This window comes from Leucopleurus acutus (assembly GCF_964270905.1).
Source record: "Leucopleurus acutus genome assembly, chromosome: 10".
Lineage (NCBI taxonomy): Eukaryota > Metazoa > Chordata > Mammalia > Artiodactyla > Delphinidae > Leucopleurus > Leucopleurus acutus.
The window spans coordinates 53,186,271-53,205,757 of record NC_139153.1 but is presented as its reverse complement, the minus strand read 5'-3'; the positions used below and the strand labels follow the sequence as shown (position 1 = coordinate 53,205,757).

General features: G+C 44.7%; 1 protein-coding gene across 2 annotated transcripts in view; it reads left to right on the top strand.

Annotated features, from left to right (window-relative positions):
- Positions 1–14,638, top strand: part of GPD1L (glycerol-3-phosphate dehydrogenase 1 like) — a 56,988-nt gene extending 42,350 nt beyond the window's left edge. The window contains exons 6-8 of one of the 2 annotated variants that reach the window (XM_082848716.1): positions 3,244–3,477; positions 3,719–3,825; positions 11,601–14,638. In XM_082848716.1, the coding sequence (XP_082704842.1) occupies positions 3,244–3,477; positions 3,719–3,825; positions 11,601–11,697 (438 nt within the window). In that variant the 3' untranslated portion in view covers positions 11,698–14,638. Of the gene's footprint in view, positions 1–3,243; positions 3,478–3,718; positions 3,826–5,831; positions 5,937–11,600 lie in introns of those variants that run through there. The other variant, XM_082848717.1, reaches the window with a different exon arrangement.
- Positions 14,639–19,487: the final 4,849 nt, after the last annotated feature.

Below are 19,487 nucleotides of genomic sequence, written 5' to 3'. Positions count from 1 at the left end.
TTCCTCGGTTTGGCTGCTATGCCAGGAGGGGTGACTGGGCCTGTTTGGGCCCAGCCTTGGGTGTTCTCTCGCTCCTGGTCTCTGCACAGTGTCCCATCTAAAAGGTCCGGCTGTTCCATCCCAACTGAGCAGCTCTGGGGCAGAGCCGCAGAATGGGTCCCAGTTCGCCCGTCAGCATCTCTCCAGCTCCTTCACTCTGCCTGTCCCCTCTCCTCTGCACGTGATGCTGCCAGTTGCCAAGCGCGCCCAGCCAGGAATCGCCCTCCCCCCATCCCTGTGCACACGCAGCAGGTGCTTGGGGCTGGTGGTTGCCATCAGGGAGCTGCTGAGGCCTACAGTCTGCATTGCCTGTGTGGTGGGAAGGACTGGAGAAGCTCACAGGTACAGGCAGAGGTGGTACCTTATGAAAACATGCTCCCGGGTCAGGAGGCTGGATTCCTCAGCTCCGCCTGCAGCTGTAGGAGCCGGGGTCTGCGTGGATCCTGGCCTTTGCAGAGGAATAGCCAGAACCAGAGTAAGGCCTGATGTGATTGCTGAGGAAGGGAAGGTTCCTTTAGGGCCCCTGCCTTCAGCTCCCTCGTTCAGCTGTCTTCATCTGCTGCCACCCAGGGAGCCAGGAGAGGGTCCTGCTATGTCGGAAGCCCACCGAAGCTTCTAGAGGGCTCACGGGAACTTTTTCATCTGAAGTGGCTGCGTCCTGTCAGGGAGAGCCTGGCCACATCAGTGCTGTGTTTGATCTGTCTTATAAGAAACTGCATATCAACCAGAGAAGACATTTTTCCTCCCCAGGTCATTCCATTTTCTGTCTTATCCCTCAGATTTTATAGTCCTGAATGTTTTTAAAAATGTTCTGTCTTTAATTAATTTTTAAAAATTAGGGGAGTGAGGAAGAAATGCACTTATTTTAGCTTATTTCTCATTGTTACTAACTGGCTTCATAGTTTAAGGTCTTAAGGCACAAATCCATATATAGGCATCAGGTATTATGGCAAAATGCTTGTGTGGTTAGACAGAGGCAGAATACTTGCATTTTTTCCTGCATTGAGTGCTCTTGGAGAGGGAGCTGGTAACATGGAAAGAGCTGGCAACCTGAGGGTTGACTGGCGTCCCAAACAAGTCCATCCCTCCCCCCACCGCCACCCCCTGTCACCTCCACTCAGGCACTACTTGGCATATGTGATTGTCTGGTTTTACATAGGATTTGAGACCCAGTTCAGATGCCACTTCCTCCATGCAGGCTTCCCTGCTTTGAAATGAAGCTTCTCTGCACAATCTCGTCCTTCTGTCTCCTGATGTGCTTTTCTGTGTCTTTTCCCAGTGATATTGTCAACTCCTTGAGGACACCCTGTGTCTGATTCTATCTTTGCAGCCCCCTGCCCCCTGAGGGCACCCTCAGCCCCTCCAGGGTCCAGCGGGGCTTCCCACAGTGCACGCTGAGTACACATGGGTTGAAATGAGACCCAACCTTCAGTACCTCTTACGGAATATCGCTTTCTGCTGAGCATCATTGTGATTTGTGCACAGGTTTTATTTTCCTGCTAAGTTGGGGGTGACGAACTTTTTCCAGAAGAGCTCGTTAGAAAATGTGGACTTTGCAGACCTTAAAGGTCTCTGCACAACTACTCAGATCTGTTGACAGCACACAGGCAACCACAGACAGTATGTAACTGAACGGGAGTTCCTGGTTTCCAGTACAACGTTACTTATAACACTTGGCCCTGATTTGCTGACCCCCGAACTAGGTTATCAGCTTCTGAAGAGGCAAGTCTGTGTCTGATCTGCCTGGTGTGCAGCAAAGAGCCACGCAACAACCCAGCGCTTCAGAAATGCTCATTTAGGGATTATTAAATTTATTTATTTATTTACTTACTTATTTTCGGCTGAGTTGGGTCTTTGTTGCAGTGCACGGACTTCTCATTGCGGTGGCTTCTCTTGTTGCGGGTCATGGGCTCTAGAGCACAGGCTCAACAGTTGTGGCGCACGGGTTTAGTTGCTCCGCAGCATGTGGGATCTTCCCAGACCAGAGATCAAACCCGTGTCCCCTGCATTGGCAGGTGGATTCTTAACCACTGTGCCACCAGGGAAATCCCAGGGATTATTAAATGAAACAAAAGGCAGAAACTTGATTTGCACGTATGCATTCATCATCACGCAGCAATTCTGACCGAGGTACGCTCCCAACAAAAGTGCCTGCTCACGGCCACCAGAGGTCATGTACCAGGTGTCATAGCAGAGCCATTTGTAATGGCTCCAAACTGGAAACTACCCCTATGCCAATCAACAGAACAGATAAATTGCAGTATATTTGCACAATGGAATATAACGTAGCAATGAAAATAAATGCGTTATGTGTAAAAATACGGCTGAAGCTCACAAACGTGATGTCAAATTGAGACAGAGAAGATAGACACGAAGGATTACACCCTGTATGATTCTATTCATATAAAGTTTAAGGACAAGAAAAGTAAACCTGTGCCATTAGAAGTCAGGAGAGAGGTTACCTTTGGTGCAGGGGTGACCAGGAGAAAGTCAGAGGGGGCTTCCTGGGGCACTGGTTACTTCTACTCCTTGATCAGGGAGCTGGTTACAGGTGTGTCTGGTTTGTGAAAATTCATCAAGCTGTGCACTTATGATTTGACTACTTTTCTGTGAATGTTATAGTTGAATAAAGCCTTTGATTTATTCAACTATAAAAGAAAAAAAGAGGGAGGGAAAAAAATAAAATAAATAAAAGCACTTATTGCAAAGAAAAGAAAAAGAAAAAAAAAAACCGTTTGTTCAAACGGTATTTGACCAGAGACTACCATCCACCGTTCCCATTCTGGCTGATGCCGCCCTCTGAGCACAGGTGTAGGCTCTTTGCCCTGTGAATGGGAATATGGGAGCCTGGTCCCTTCTTTCTACTCTCTCTCACGGGTACAAAAGCAGAACCCCGGGTCGTGGGACTTCCCTAGTGGTCCCGTGGTTAAGACTCTGAGCTCCCAATGCAGGGGGTCTGGGTTCAATCCCTGGTCGGGGAACTAGATCCCGCATGCTGGAACTAAAAGATCCCGCACGCAGCAACGAAGATCCCGCATGCTGCAGCTAAGACCCGGCACAGCCAAATAAATAAATAAATGTTAAAAAAAAAAAAGAGAACCCTGGGTCGTGTGGGACCCAGGGGAGCCAGTGTCCCTCCTTCCCTGCATTCTCTCCCCCAGCGGGCGTGTGACGGCATCCCCGGGCTTCTTGTCTCCTTTGTAGAACATCGTGGCCGTGGGAGCCGGGTTCTGCGACGGCCTCCGCTGTGGCGACAACACCAAAGCCGCTGTCATCCGCCTGGGGCTCATGGAAATGATCGCCTTTGCCAGGATCTTCTGCAAGGGCCAGGTGTCCACGGCCACCTTCCTGGAGAGCTGCGGCGTGGCTGATCTGATCACCACCTGCTATGGGGGCCGGAACCGCAGGGTGGCCGAGGCCTTTGCCAGAACCGGAAAGGTAGCCCCCGGTGTGGGATCCCAGTCTGGGGAGAGCCGCTGACCTGTGGGTGGAGGCTGTGTGTGCTGGGCTTGTCCTGCTAACCCCCATCTGCCTTTGCTTAAAAGTGCTTCAGTCCTACACCCTCTGCCTTGTATGTCGTTAGCTTTTCTTGGCTTGCAGCTCTCCTCCCCTACTCTGCTCTTAAAATAAGTGATGCTCTAGATTTTACAGGAGATTGTTTTCATCCTTTGTTTTTAAGACCATCGAAGAATTGGAGAAGGAGATGCTGAATGGGCAGAAGCTGCAAGGACCTCAGACTTCGGCCGAGGTGTACCGCATACTCAAACAGAAGGGGCTGCTCGACAAGTAAGTGTCCCATTGTCCATGAGGCCAGGGGAGCGGCCATCACCCCCCCGCCTTGCTCACTCACGACCCCCAGCTTGGTCAGCACATGAGCACAGGCACTTGATGAGTGTGTGCAGAAAGTTACTGGGTTAGTTCCGTCCTTTGTGTGATGTGAGGGTCTATGGCAGGAAACATCTGCCTACCCTGAAAATGAGCATTTACACAAAACACGAAACGAGGGAGGAAGGCTCAGCGCTGTAGGGCATAGTACAAAATAGGAAGTTTGAGATTCTGGCTTGTCCTGCGGGGTGTTTGGTAAGAGCTACATGACATACATTTTAAATTTTAAAAAAAGGTTACTTTGTCCTTTTAATAAAAAGATACAGCCTTGTTAATGAAATGTCAAACAATTCAGAAAAGAAGGAAGGACAAGTTCCCCCCAGGACTCCAGCACTAGAGATGCCCTGTTTAAGGTGTGATGAGCAGCCTTGTAGTCTCCCCACCCATCCTCTGCTGCCTGTCCAGGCGGGTCACGTGTTAGAGGTGGCTTGGATCAGCTTGCCGTGCTGCGGGATGGAGGGAGGAAGCCCGGTGGTCCCGCAGAAGCTGCCCAGCGTCTGAGGCTGCCCCAGCCCTTCCTCTTGTCGATTTGCTAAGCCTGTCTTTGTAATCACGATGCTACCACACGACCCAGTAAATGCTTGTGTGGCACATCCTGGGCGTCCTTAACGCTCCCGTAATAGTCTGGAGAGGTGGGTGCCTGGGAGAGTGGGGAGCTGGTCCCCAGCGTGCACTTCACTGCACCGGGAGGTGGGTCACGGGTCTGCCATCAGCTCCCTTACCCTCTACAGGTCAGTCTAGATGCTGCTGGTCCCAAGCACCTGCATCTTAACCCTGCCGCCTGCATCCAGCTCTCCCCCTTGTTCAGCCGTCCAGTTCCCTATTGGAAGTTAGAAATGAGGGGCAACAGAGCATTTGTCTTCCTTCCCTAATTTGCATTTGATTTTTTTGAAACGTCTTTCAATGCCAGCCGGGCAGAGGGGGGAGTCATAAACAAGCGTCGGAGGAGGAGAACTACCTTTTAATCATGATTAAAAGGAAAATACCCATGACATGCATGGTTTTCCTTACCTATTTAACAGCAGACACTGATAGGTTTGTGTGTGATTGGGGCTACTTTAATGACCGTTAAGTCTTTATCAGGAATTTTTGTTTTAAGTCTTAAAAAAAATACCTGGGTGTTTGATGATGGTGAGTCTCTCCCAATCACAGTTTTAAAGTGGCATCTGTGTGCAACCAAGGTAGAGTCCTAGGATCCCACAGTAGTATACAGGTAGGATAGGGTCCTGTCCTTTGATAGGATTCTATGAGTTGACACACTGGCCGGTGTGAGTCTGTGTGTGTTGTCTAACTACTGGAGGATACAGGCTGGAACAGGTGTTCTGGGATCAGTACCTGCCAGTTTTAAAGCAAGTGTAACCAAGCAGGAGAAACCTGCCTCTCCACAGTCATGTCCCATTTTCTTCTGATTAGAAATCGACCCAGCCATCCCTGTGCTTAGTGAGGTCGCTGCTGGATTGAGGGGCACCTGCCCTTCTCCCAGGCCTAGTGTCGAGTCCCATGGGTCCATCCCCCACTGCGCCTGCCCCCAGTGGCACAAGTAGAGCCAAGTCCTGCTATTCTCCCTTTGCACCACCGCTTACCTGGATTTCTTTCTTTTCCATTCCAGCCATCACCATGCTGGTCTTCCTCCATTTCCTTCTCCCTTGCCTGCTATAGAAAGAGCGCTGAGCAGAAGGACAGTGGCCTTGTGTCTCATTAGCTGTGCAGTCTTGGGCAGGTCATGTTTTTAGCTGCTCTGTGCCGTTTATCCACAAGGTCAAAGGGGTAGACCAGATGACTGCTGTGGTCACCTCTAACTCAGAGGCCTCCTGCTCTTAGAGAAGGAGGTCCACAGGCCTTAGGTTGGCATCTCAGTTGAGTACCAACTTTGTTTCTAACAGCGTGTCCTGTGACCCCTGCTTTAGTGGAAGCGGACCTCCCTTGGCCCCAACCGCCTCCTTCTCAGACTCCTGTGTGCATCTGTCCTGCGGTTTGGCCTGCCTGGACACCCCCTTATGAGCATCTCAGCCATCATCGCCCACAAGGCAAGCCAGGTCTGTCCTCAGAGAACCTCTTTCGTATCCTCCAGATACAAATCATTTTCCCTGCTTTGAACTTACTGTTTAGAGCAGCAGTCGGCAAACTTTCTCTGCAAAGAATCACATAACAAAGATTTCATCTTTGTAGACCACATACAGGACTCTGCCCTACAGTCTTTGTTTCTGTTCATAGTTCTTTAAAAAGGTAAAAATGATTCTTAGCCTACAGGCGGCACAAAAACAAGTCACAGGCCAGACTTGCTTCTCAGGCCATGGTTTGCCAACCCCTGGTTTAGACACTATTGCTGCTAATGTGCTATGGACTTAAAAAAAAAATTAAAGTCATACAAAAGAAAAAAAAATTAAAGTCATACAAAAAGGCACACAGGGGCTTCCCTGGTGGCGCAGCAGTTGGGAGTCCGCCTGCCAATGCAGGGGACACGGGTGCGTGCCCCGATCCGGGAAGATCCCCACATGCTGCAGAGCGGCTGGGCCCGTGAGCCATGGCCGCTGAGCCTGCGCGTCCGGAGCCTGTGCTCCGCAGTGGGAGAGGCCACAACAGTGAGAGGCCCGCGTACAGAAAAAAAAGAAAGAAAAGAAAAGAGAAGAAAAAGGCACACAGGTTAAAGTGGGTCCTGATCCCTACGCCAGATGGAGGTGGATTTCTCAGGGTTCATTGAACTTTCCACATGGCCCTTTTGTTTGTGTGATGGGTAACGAACTCCACAGTCTGCTTTGTCCCTTTTCATCACTTCAGAATTTTTTTTTCTTTCTTTTTTTTTTTTTGGCCGTGCCATGCAGCATGTGGGATCTTAGTTCCCCAACCTGGGATCGAACCTGTGCCCCCTACATTGGAAGTGTGGAGTCTTAACCACTGGACCGCCAGGGAAGTCCCCTAGGAGATATATATATATATATATTTATATATATTTTATATATATAAATATATATATATAAAAGGGGGGAGGAGAGAAGGGGGGAAACAGGGGAGAAGGGGAGGGAGGAGGGGGAGGAGGCAGCGTGGGGAGAGCTGGCGCCCTGTGGAGCTGTCACTCATAAAGCAGAACTGGCAGGCTCAGCCTCATTTCCTTACTCCTCATGACCAAAGCATGAAGCTGACAGTAAACAATGTGGGCTAAATCAGGCCTCCTCTCCTCTTGAGTCTTTTTTTTGTTTTTTTTGTTTTTTGCGGTACGCGGGCCTCTCACTGTTGTGGCCTCTCCCGTTGTGGAGCACAGGCTCCAGACGCACAGGCTCAGCAGCCATGGCTCACGGGCCCAGCCGCTCCACGGCATGTGGGATCTTCCCGCACCAGGGCACAAACCCGTGTCCCTTGCATCGGCAGGTGGACTCTCAACCACTGCGCCACCAGGGAAGCCCCCCTAGGATATATTTTGAAAATCATTCCACATCTGCACCTAGAGGTCTCATTTAATGGCTGCAGAACATTCCATGGTGTGGGAGAACCTCAGTTTATTTATTAACCAACCTTCTCTTGATAGACATTAAGACAGTAATAGACATTGTTGGGGTTTTTCTGCTGTTGTGAAATTTGCTTTACTTAACGTCCTTGTGCCTGTGTCTTTATGACCATGTGTGAGTATCAGGTGTTTGTATTAGTCTGCTTGAGCTGCCACAGCAAAATGCCACAGACAGAGTGGCTCACACAACAGAAATGTGTTTCTCACAGTTACAGAGGACAGAAATCGAAGGTGTCAGCAGGGTTGACCTCTCTGAAGCCTCTTCTTCCCGCGTCTTCTCGTGGTCCCCCCTCTGTGTACGTCTGAGTCCTAGTCTCCTTTTCTTATGAGGACTGCAGCCGTATTGGTTTAGGGCCCATCTTTTTTTTTTTGGCCACACCACCCGGCGTGTGGTATCTTAGTTCCCTGACCAGGGATTGAACCCGAGCCTCCTGCATTGGAAGGCAGAGTCTTAATCTCTGGACTGCTGGGAAAGTCCCACGGTCCATCTTAATGAACCCTTTTCACTTAATTACCTCCTTCAGTGCCCTGTCTCCAAATATAGTCATTCTGAGGGGCTGGGGCATTGGGTGAGTTTGGGGGAGGGGTACAATCAGCCCATAACAGTGTTGTAAGCTCCTTGAGGCCTGGGGCCTCATTTATAATACTGCACATCCCTGCTCATGATTGAGGCCTGACACATCTAAGCCCTCAGTATCCATTAGTAGGATAGCTGATTTATTTGGTTTACACCCATTTTTTAATAAAATACTATCTTTTGTCTTCCTTTCACTTTTTGAAAAAAAATATTTATTTTTGGGAAGTATTGTTGCTGTGCAATATTATATGCTACAGGTGTACAATATAGTGAATCACACTTTTTAAAGGTTATACTCCATTTAGTTATTATAAAATATTGGCTATATTCCTCATGTTACAAAATATATGCATGTAGCTTATTTTATACATAATAGTTTGTACCTCCTGTTCTCCCACTCCTGTATTGCCCCTCCCCCCTTCCCTCTCCTCGTGCTCGCTGGTAACCACTAGTTTGTTCTCGATATCTGTGGGTCTGCTTCTTTCTTTGTTATGTTCACTTGTTTGTTGTATTTTTTAGATTCCACATATAAGTGATATGGTACAGTATTTGTCTTTCTCTGACTTATTTCACTTAGCGTAATACCCTCCAATTCCATTTGCTGCAAATGGCCAAATTTCGTTCTTTTTTATGGTTGAGTAATATTCCATTGTATATATCTACCACATCTTCTTTATCCATTCATCTGTTGATGACCATTTAGGTTGCTTCCATATCTTGGCAATTGTAAATAATGCTGCTATGAATATTGGGGTGCATGTATCTTTTCAAATTAGTGCTTTCGTTTTTTTCAGATATGTGCCCAGTAGTGGGATTGCTGGGTCGTATGGTAGTTCTATTTTTAGTGTTTTGAGAAACCTCCATACTGTTTTCCACAGTGGCTCTACCAATTTACATTCCCACCAATAGGACTGTAAATTTTTTCCACATCCTGGCCAACATTTGTTATTCGTGTTCCTTTTGATGATAGCCATTCTGACAGGTGTGAAGTGATGTCTCATGGTGGTTTTGATTTGCATTTCCCTGATAATTGAGCATCTTTTCATGTGCCTGTTGGCCATCTGCAACTCCTGTTTGGAAAAATGTATATTCACTTCTTCTGCTCATTTTTTAATCGGGTTGTTTGTTTTCTTGTTGTTGAGTTGTATGAGCTGTTTATACATGTTGGATATTAACCCCTTATTGGTCATACCATTTGCAAATATCTTCTCCCATCCACTAGGTTGTCTTTTCATTCTGTTTATGGTTTCCTTGTCCTCCTTTCACTTCTAACCTTTAGAGAGTTCCCCAAACTGATCTAATTGGCTTCGTAGCATTTTAAAATTTAGAAAATAGCATTGAGACGGGCATTATAACCTAGTGGTTGAGTGTTGGCTACAAAGTCAGAAACTGTGCCTCAGTTTCCTCATCTATAGAGTGGAGATAATATTATCTACCTCATAGGGCAGTTGTGAGGGTTAAATAAATTACTTATTGATAGAAATCCCCCCTCTCCCTGCCTCTGTATCACTTGTTAACATCTCATCTACAGAACACATTTTGGAAATGGCTGGTCATGAAAATTGCTCTTGGCTTCAAGAGCAACGCCCAGTTAAAATGCCTTGAACAGTAGGGTTATTTTTCCCACGTAACAAAGAATCTGGAGGTGGACATTATTAGTGTTGGCTCAGTGCCTCTGGATTAGATTAGATGATCTTGTTAACCTTCCCTCAAAGCTTCAAGACGGCTCCAGCAGCTCCAAGCATCACATACACAACTGCACTCAGGGGCAGGGAGCAAGGGCAGTCTGGGTAGCAGATGTTTCCTCCAGTGCCTCTCAAGGAGAGAAAGATCTTCCCCAGAAACTCTCCCAGATGTATTGTGTCTTGCTGGCTAGAAATTACTGGGCCAATTCTAGGTGAAAGAAAGGCTGCGAAAGTGAGCCTTAGGCTATTTCCAATCTCGATAAGGAGAGAAAGGGGTTGGGAATGGTTTCGGGTGGCCACTTAACCACCTGCCACCCTGCTTGAGGGACATACAAGTTGTTCTCATCTTAGGAAGAGGAAAACTCAGCCATGGAAGGGGTTGAAATCTCCAGGCTCTAACTCCCATTCACAAGAATTTATTCAACAAATACTCACTGAGCACCTGCCCCTTGCCTGCACTGGGCCAGGCTGTGCTGATGCGGAGGTGAACAAACTAGGCTTGGGCCCTGTCCTCTCGAACAGTCTGGGACCCAGTGGCCACCCTGTGGCTGCATTTATAAGCTGTTTATTTATTGCACATCCACCATATGTCAAGTGTCGTACTGTCCACCTTACACATAAGTCAGTTACTACAATAATCTTGAGTGTCCAGCCCCATTTTGCAGATGAGCAACAGGGTCAGAGGGTTTGTGAAACTTGCCCAAAGTTAATAGGCTGTGGAGTCAGATTTGATTCTCTACCTGACTCCAAAAAGCCCCCAGAACATTCTGAACCTTAAAAAACCCACAGTGGGGCTTCCCTGGTTGTGCAGTGGTTGAGAGTCCGCCTGCCGATGCAGGGGACACGGGTTCGTGCCCCGGTCCGGGAATATCCCACATGCCACAGAGCGGCTGGGCCCGTGAGCCATGGCCGCTGAGCCTGCGCGTCCAGAGCCTGTGCTCCGCAATGGGAGAGGCCATAACAGTGAGAGGCCTGCGTACCGCAAAAAAAAAAAAAAAAAAAAACCCACAGTGACAGACTGTCATAAAGACATATGACTAATCAGCACTGTTTGCTGTTCTTAAATTACATTGTCATTATAGGATGCTTAACTAGATAATTTTCAGAATGGCTTTTAAGATTCCTGTGATTCTTTCAAGCTCACTTTAGGCTGTGTGTGTATGTGTGTGTGTTTAAAAGCCTGATTGAAATTATAAAGTTATTTCCTTAGTGATTTTTGCCATTAAAAAATAATAATAACTTGCTGAGCCAGCAGTACCCTGGCATAATGTTATCTTTTCTTACAGTGGATTATTAGCTCACTCCTTTGTGCCCTCATCCATTTCAAACTTTCATTTATACCTGTGTTCACATCTTGGAAGAAAAGGCAGAATAAACCCCACTTCCAACATGAGATCAGCACTTCGCTAATTGTGGGTCCCCACGTTGATTCTTTTGAGAATGTTCCAGGCCTGCATTATTTATGGTGCTGTGTGGGCTGCCTCTCTTCATTCTTGGATGATTCTTCTTGGAGAAGCAAGAGCAGTACCTCCCTGCGATTTAAAATGTATTCTCCAACCTTTTAAAATAGTGACAAAAACTTGGATTCATTATAGATTTGGCCAAGAGCCTGAGCCACAACTCTTGATGTCATTGACCACAGATCACCCTATAAAGACTACCCTGGGATGTGAGTGTAGACGGCGCACTCCAAACAGCGAGGCAGGGGATGGTTTAGGTTGTACCAAGTTCTTACAGCCACCATGCAGAGGCTCTCTGCAGACCAAATAATGGAGGGATGTGAAGGAGGTCGCTTTGTTTTCCAATACTAGCATATGCTAGTCTGTAGTCCGTTAGGCAGGAGAGAAAGACTAGTTGGTTCTGTGAGGTAGGCCAGATGGCTTAACTTGTCTTTTCCTGTCCCCTCGACCAGGTTTCCATTGTTCACTGCGGTGTACCAGATCTGCTACGAAGGCAGGCCCGTTCAAGAGATGTTGTCTTGTCTCCAGAGCCATCCAGAGCATATATAAAGTGAATCTTGAAACCTGTCAGGGAAAGGCCTGCCTTTCCAATCAGTCATTTGGATTCAGATGGAAGCCGGGACTTGGCAACAAGATGTTTGCTTGACCGTAATCCCATCATGGATGTGTATGAATTTTTACAGGTTCATTTTTGAATTGCGAGATGAAGTTCATTGGCTAAGATGTTACTGGGCAACATCTAGACGCACATATATGAACGTGTGAGTGTGTGTTCCTTTTTCATTCTGTGGATATTTCTATGAACCAAAATTAAAGGCCCTTTTTAAAAATCACTGTTGAAATTTTCCCACTGTGGTAGCTTATCAGATTGGAACTATCGCAGCAAAAAGTTTTGGATCTAATTCCTATGTATTCCAGTGAAGGAATTTTTTTTTTCTCATTCTCTTGAGGTTAAAATTTAACCAACATTAACATGGTAAAGTGGATGAGTGAGTGAGTTCAAAGATCAACATACTGTAACTTTTAAACACTATCTCAAAGCCAACATAATTAACTACTTCGATTGTGGGTTGATCTTTTTTTTTTAACAATTACTTATTTTTAATTAGGTAATCCACTCATCTATTTTCCCCTCACTGCAGTTTTCTGCATTTTTAGCCTCTTTTCTCTTCATTAGCTACCAGAATGTGCTTTCATAAAGGCTCAGCAGTGGCAGAAGACAGAAAACTCATCTGGGATTTTTCTGCTGTGACTGACACATTCTTCTGATTAATGACACTTGTATGATGCTTTTTGTCAGGTCGTACTTTTGTGCAAATATTTCCTTTAAGCCTCACAGATCCCCTGAAAGGGGGCTGCTGTTATTCCTCTTTTAAGGTGCAGTCACTGTGCCTTGTCGCCCAGTGAGTAGGGGCACAGCCAGAGGCTCTCAGGCTTGAGAGCTGGTTTGAACTCACGCTAATTGGTTGTAGCAAATGCCATTTGCAGCCTTTCTTGAGGCCGTCGGCGGGCTTCCTGCAGCTGAGGCTTGCGTGCGTCCTTGTCTAGAAGGATATCACTCAGTGTGGACCTCACTCCAGCAGCTTCACTTGGAGTCTCTTAGAAATGCAGGTTCCCGGGTCCCACCCCAGACCTCTGAAGTGGGGGTATTGTGTCTCTGCTTTGACATGCCTTCCATGTGTTTCAATGCTCACTACTGTTTGAGAACCACTACTGTAGAAAATTTGTTTTAGATTGGCATTTCTCAAATCATGTTCCATAGGAAACGAGTGTCCCGGGATCCAGTGGTGGTTCCGGTGTTCCCTGGCAAGGTCCAGTGAGTTTGGGAAAAGCTGCATCTGTACACCCCTCCTGAAGGGGTAGAATGTGTGTTAGTGGAACCTGTTTATTTAGCCCAGCAAGTCCCAGACAGATTGTGGAGATTTTTTTTTTTTTTTTTGGCAAGGAAACTTGCCAAAGTTTCCAGGCTGAGGTGACCTTAGGACAGCTCAAGTATACCCTTCACTCTCTGCAAAAAATGAGGATGAATGACTACCTGTGGTGTTGTTCATTCTGAACCTTTACAGTTCAGGTCTGCCATGGATCTCTGACGCAGCTTTAAGGTGACACTATGAGGTACAGCCAAGTGGATGTCAACCTCGCTGAAACGCACATTGTGTGGACTAAGTGCTTTTAATTCTAGAATTAGAATGGGAATTACTGTATCTTCGTAAATGTGATTGGTTTCAGGATAACATTGCAGTTACCTTACATAGTACTTGATAAGTGTTTAAGGGAATGTTATGAATGTCTTACATATTCATGGATTTTCAGTCACTTTGAGATTTTGACCTTTTTGTTTTGTTTTGTTTGCGGTACACGGGCCTCTCACCGCTGCGGCCTCTCCTGCCGCGGAGCACAGGCTCCGGATGCGCAGGCCCAGCGGCCATGGCCCACGGGCCCAGCCGCTCTGCGGCATGTGGGATCCTCCCAGATTGGGACACAAACCCATGTCCCCTGCATCGACAGGCGGACCCTCAAACACTGCGCCACCAGGGAAGCCCGAGATTTTGACCTTTTTTATTTTCCAGCTTGGAACTTTTTCCCTTCTATACCCAAAATGATTATAGAACGGGTTTTGTGGGAATTTTAAAAACTCCTCTACACAGAAGTATATGAAAGCACACAAAATGCTACAAGTTTCATTGATTTTAGGGCCACTGTTAAGTCAATCCATTTTTGCTTGTCTCATAATTAATCTTTTGAAAAGTTTGTACATAGGTAACGAAGTGTTGCTTTTTAAGATACATAAAGGGCTGTAAGCTAATTGTGGTGTCTGTCAAGTAGGATCATCAGATGTGAGGAATTCGGATTTTGTCTTTTGTATATTGTCATCTGCATTCAGCTTCCTACTCTGGGTTTTGTACTTGAGTGTTTTTTCTTTATAAATGCCCTCTTACCACTCTGAGGTCTTCTGACTGTACCTCTTGAACATAATTATAATATTCTGCACATATGGAAAAAGGTAAATTTTATATAAGTTTGTGCTTTGCTAACTGTAGATATTTATTACTCTACGAGTTATCTATTTTTATAACCACCTGTGGTCCATCATTTATTTTAATTCACCTTTCTTACTAATTATGGTAATAGGGGAGGGAGACATCTAGAAGAGAAGCTTAATTTATACTGTTTCAGCCAAATCTGTGAATGTAAAAACTACACTGTTGCCTTGTATAATCCAACCTACTATAATGTGGAACAAATATGTCTTGAAACCCATCCTAGCAGGTGGAATTGAGCTAAACTCCTTCTGGTTTTTCATTTAACTCTTAGCTATAACATTGGCCCCATGGTATCGGCCCAGGGAGTAGTGAGGTGCCACTGTACAAAGGGATCTTCAGTTTTTCCACTAGCTCTAATCTGAGCCTTTTACCTATACATGTACTATGTTTGTTTACAGACTGTAGGTGGATATAATTTAAAAGCTTGATTTAATAAACATTTAATCCCCCAAACCTGTGCTACTGATCCTGTTTTTTAAAATCAGCTTATTTAATAGCTTTAAGAAGCTCTTTTTTTTTCCTTCCTGAATTGTGTTGCACTGACAACAATAAAAAGGCAAATTTTAAAAGAAAGGCTTTATCTCTAATGCATTCCTCAAACACATGTGCTTCCATTTGTCTGTGTTCCTTTCTATTGCTTGCTGATCTTCTTATAAAATTGTAAATGTAGGATGGAGGCCTTCCAGTTGCAGCCATCCAGTGGACTCTGAGGGAAATCCCCAGGAGCCTGAAACAAATGGGGGCTGATGGCCAGAGCAGTAAGGCTTTGAGGTGGCTCTGTGGCTTCAGGGGAGGGTGTGGGAGTGCTTTCCATTATCACCTAGGGGTTTGGGCTGTAAAACTTATGCTAGAACCTCCAAGGGCTACACTGTTGGGAAGAAAATGGGCTAAGAAAACACATGTATGGGAAGAAGCAAGAAAGTTGGACTCCCGGTAGAGAAAAAGGTCTCTGCTGAAAACCTGTGATCATGCCAGCACCACAAACAGGCTTTGGGTTTGAATTTTTATATCCAGGAACCACAAGCCAAAGTTAGCATAAACGTCGGAACTTGGGCCAGTAATGCCAGTAGGTAATTGACAGAAGCAAAAACAAAAACACCTGCAGAAATCACTCTGGATCCAGGCTGCACAGGCTTCCCATGAGTATGCACTTCCTACAAATATTCCCACTGAATATGCACTTTTAAAATTATAAAATAATTGCAAAATAGTTCATTGTGAGTGAAAGTCAACAGCTTTTTGAAAACAGAAGAATTAGATGCCCAGATATTTAATTGAGCAAAATGAGAGATGCTTTGAGGGGTAATTTTAAAAATAGAGACATAAAAGGAGGATTAAAGTATTAAGGTCAAATTACTGTTGGGGGTGGAGGAACAACCAAAGAGACTTGAAAACAAACCTATTAGAACATCTTGAGATGAATATAATTTACATTATGTCTTTGGACAGATTAAAGAGTAGATTTGACAGAGCTATAGAGGGAATTACCAAACTGGAAAATAGATATGGAGATATTAACAGAAAGTAGCAGAGAAAATGAGAATTTAAGAAGTAAGTAGAGGATAGGATAAGATTCAACATACATCCGAGAGAAGTTCCAGAAGAAAGAAGAGGGAGAGGCAATTTTTGAAAAAATAAAGTCTGAAATTTGTGCAGAATTTATTGTATGTGACCAGTTTTGTTATTCTCCCAAATATATTTCCATTAAAATTTTACCACATAATCTTTATAACTTTTTATGACTACTTGTAAACTTAAGTTGATGATGAACCTTTTCTTTCTTTTTTATTTTGAGGAAATAAGTTGTATGAGAAAGCTATAATCATAATCTACTACTTTACTGAAGGTGTGATTGATTTGAGTACTGAAGCGAGCTGCGTCCCCTTTGGTTTGGGTGGGAGGTGTAGCACTGTGGCAAGGCTTGGGTTCGAGATCATGCTTCATTGTCTTAGTATACATTTGGTCAAGGCAGCCAAGTCCTCTTTGAAGTGCATTTTCCTCATTGTTTAAGCAGGAATAATATCCATGCAGTCTAGCTCAAAGGATTACTGTGAAGGTCACTGAAAAGCAGGAAATCTTTTTTTTTTTTTTTTACATCTTTATTGGAGTATAATTGCTTTACAATGGTGTGTTAGTTTCTGCTTTATAACAAAGTGAATCAGCTATACATATACATATGTTCCCATATTTCTTCCCTCTTGTGTCTCCCTCCCTCCCACCCTCCCTATCCCACCCCACGAAATCCTAACAAAGGAGAAAGATTTATAGCTGCTTATGGCAGAGACAAGGATATATATTAACTAAATTATAAAATTTTTTCTGAGATGCACAAACTACATTTCCCAGCCTCCCCTGCAGTTAGATGATTGAATTCTGTCCAATGACATAGGGAAGAAAAAAATGCCACTTCCTAGGGTTACAATTCTGTTTGTCTTTACTCTTTTCCTGTGTGCTGATGAGATATCAATTTCCAGGATGACCTGGAAGCTGTATGTTGGCTCCTAAACCCTGGATTCCTACATGACTGTGTGGAGAAAGTCCCCCCACCCTCGGCCCACGTTGGACTGTGATAGTTACAAAAATCATTATTATGCCACTGAGATTTAAGTGTTATTTATTACAGCAGCTGGCATAACTTACCCTAAGATGTTGCTAAAAAGACATTTGAGGAGTTAAGACGAGATGGAACTTACAGAAATATCAAGAGATTTCAGAGAGTTTATACATTGGTCCCTATAGCATCCTAGTATCTATCTTGGCATCGCTTGTTTGGACACAGGAGGCTGTATTGGAATGTGGGTGGGTACACTGTGGTTATGTCTGTTCCTCTCCTCCCAGGACTAACTAGCTAAGTCCAGACTTTGTATATGTAATTGTCCCTTCTCCAGGATTAATGCCGTCAAGGCCCAGGATTTATAACGTGTGCATATATATTTTTTTTGGGGGGGGGGGTCATGCCACGTGGCTTGGTGGGATCTTAGTTCCCGACCAGGGATTGAACCCAGGCCCTGGCAGTGAAAGTTCCGAGTCCTAACCACTGGACTGCCAGGGACCTCCCTAACATGTGCTTCTTTAACACTGGAGTGTCCTTAAGTTGTCTTCCTCATTTCAAAAGCTTCTAATTAGCAATGTCATTAGATTTTCGATAAGCCTACATTCCTGCTGTCAACTCTAAAAACCTCGTCTAGGGCTTCCCAGGTGGCGAAGTGGTTAAGAATCTGCCTGCCAATGCAGGAGTCACGGGTCCGAGCCCTGGTCCGGGAAGATCCCACATGCTGTGGAGCAACTAAGCCCATGCGCCACAACTACTGAGCCTGCGCTCTAGAGCCCACAAGCCACAACTACTGAAGCCCACGTGCCTAGAGCCACAACTACTGAAGCCCACGTGCCTAGAGCCCGGGCTCCGCAACAAGAGAAGCCACGGCAATGAGAAGCCTACGTACTGCAACCAATAGTAGCCCCTGCTCACTGCAACTAGGGAAAGCTTACACGCAGCAACGAAGACCCAGTGCAGCCAAAAATAAATTTTTAAAAAATAAAAACCTTGTCTAGCTGAAGCCAAAAGGAGTGACTCTTCAGCTCTGCTTCAAAAACTAAGGAATGAAACATCTCTGAATTTTACACATTGAGTAAAATTGAGCCATTGGAAAAGTACCTTCATCATTGAACTCGTAATTTGTCAAGTTGGTGTTATTCAACTTGTTGCAAATGGAAATGCAGTGCTTTTATGCTTTGATATAAGTGTTATTTGTGATTCTTTTTTGTTATACCTCTTATATAAAATAACCTTTGGGAAACAGTCACTTGATTCCAAAATAAAGCCCATTTGCCCACTGGCCAAGTAGCCACTGTTACTAGTTTCTAATGTGCTCTTCTAGAATTTCATTTTACATAAGCAAATATATACTTAATCCCTTTCCCATTTTCCTACACAAAATAGAGCTTACTATACAGTTTGCTTTTTTTTTCAATTAACATTATATCTTGACCATCTTTTATATCAGTGGTTTGTTTTAAACAACTTTTTAAGAACTGTTTATTTTGAAATAATTATAGATTCACAGGAAGTTGCAAAGATAGTACAGAAAACTCTCAGGGCCACCCAGTTTCCCTGAATATATCAACACCTAGTTTTTAAAATTGTAAGTTAAAATAATAGTGGTAAAGCACTTTTAGCTTTACTTCTCTGGTTCTTCATATATATGAATTTATTTAATCCTCAAAATTTATCATCCCATATACAGACGGGAAAGCTAAGGCACAAAGAGGCTAAATGAACTTACCTAACACAGATAGTAATTGATAAAGCCAGGATTTGAACTCAAGCAGGTTGCCTTCAGAGTTTGGGTTCTTAAATTTTAGGTTATGTTACCTCCTTTGAGTAATGGCCGTTCATGGTGAAACAAAGTCAGACAGTGACTGGAAAGGTCAAAGGTGCAATCACTCAATTCTTTTTTTTTTTTTTTACTCAATTCTTCCTGAAAACTTGTATACATACACAGTGTTCATGCATGTATTAGATATTAAAACATAATACTGTTCTTCAAAAAATCTACAGACGGGACTGTTGTACATTGGCTAAAAATCCGCCTGCCAATGCAGGGGACACGGGTTTGAGGCCTGGTCTGGGAAGATCCCACATGACACAGAGCAGCTAAGCCCTTGCACCACAACTACTGAACCTGCGCTGTAGAGCCTGCAAGCCACAACGACTGAAGCCTGCGTGCCCAGAGCCCATGTTCTACAACAAGAGAAGCCACCGCAATGAGAAGCCTGAGCACGGCAACAAAGAGTAGCCCCCACTCGTCACAACTCGAGAAAGCCCACGCACAGAAACAGAGACCCAACGTAGCCAAAAATAAATAAATTTATTAAAAAAAAAAACAGGAATGGATAAAGAAGCTGTGGTACAATATATACAATGGAATATTACTCAGCCATAGGAAGGAACAGAACTGTGCCACTTGTAGAGACGTGGATTGACCTAGAGACTGTCATACAGAGGGAAGTAAGTCAGAAAGAAGAACCAATATCATATAATATCGCTTATATGTGGAATCTAGAAAAATGGTACAGATGAACTTATTTGCAAAGCAGAAATAGAGACACAGATGTAGAGAACGTATGGATACCAAGGCAGGGGAGGGAGGGTGGGATGAATTGGGAGATTGGGATTGACATATATACACTACTATGTATAAAACAGATAACTAATGAGGACCTACTGTATAGCACAGGGAACTCTACTCAGTGCTCTGTCATGACCTAAATGGGAAGGAAATCCAAAAAAGGGGA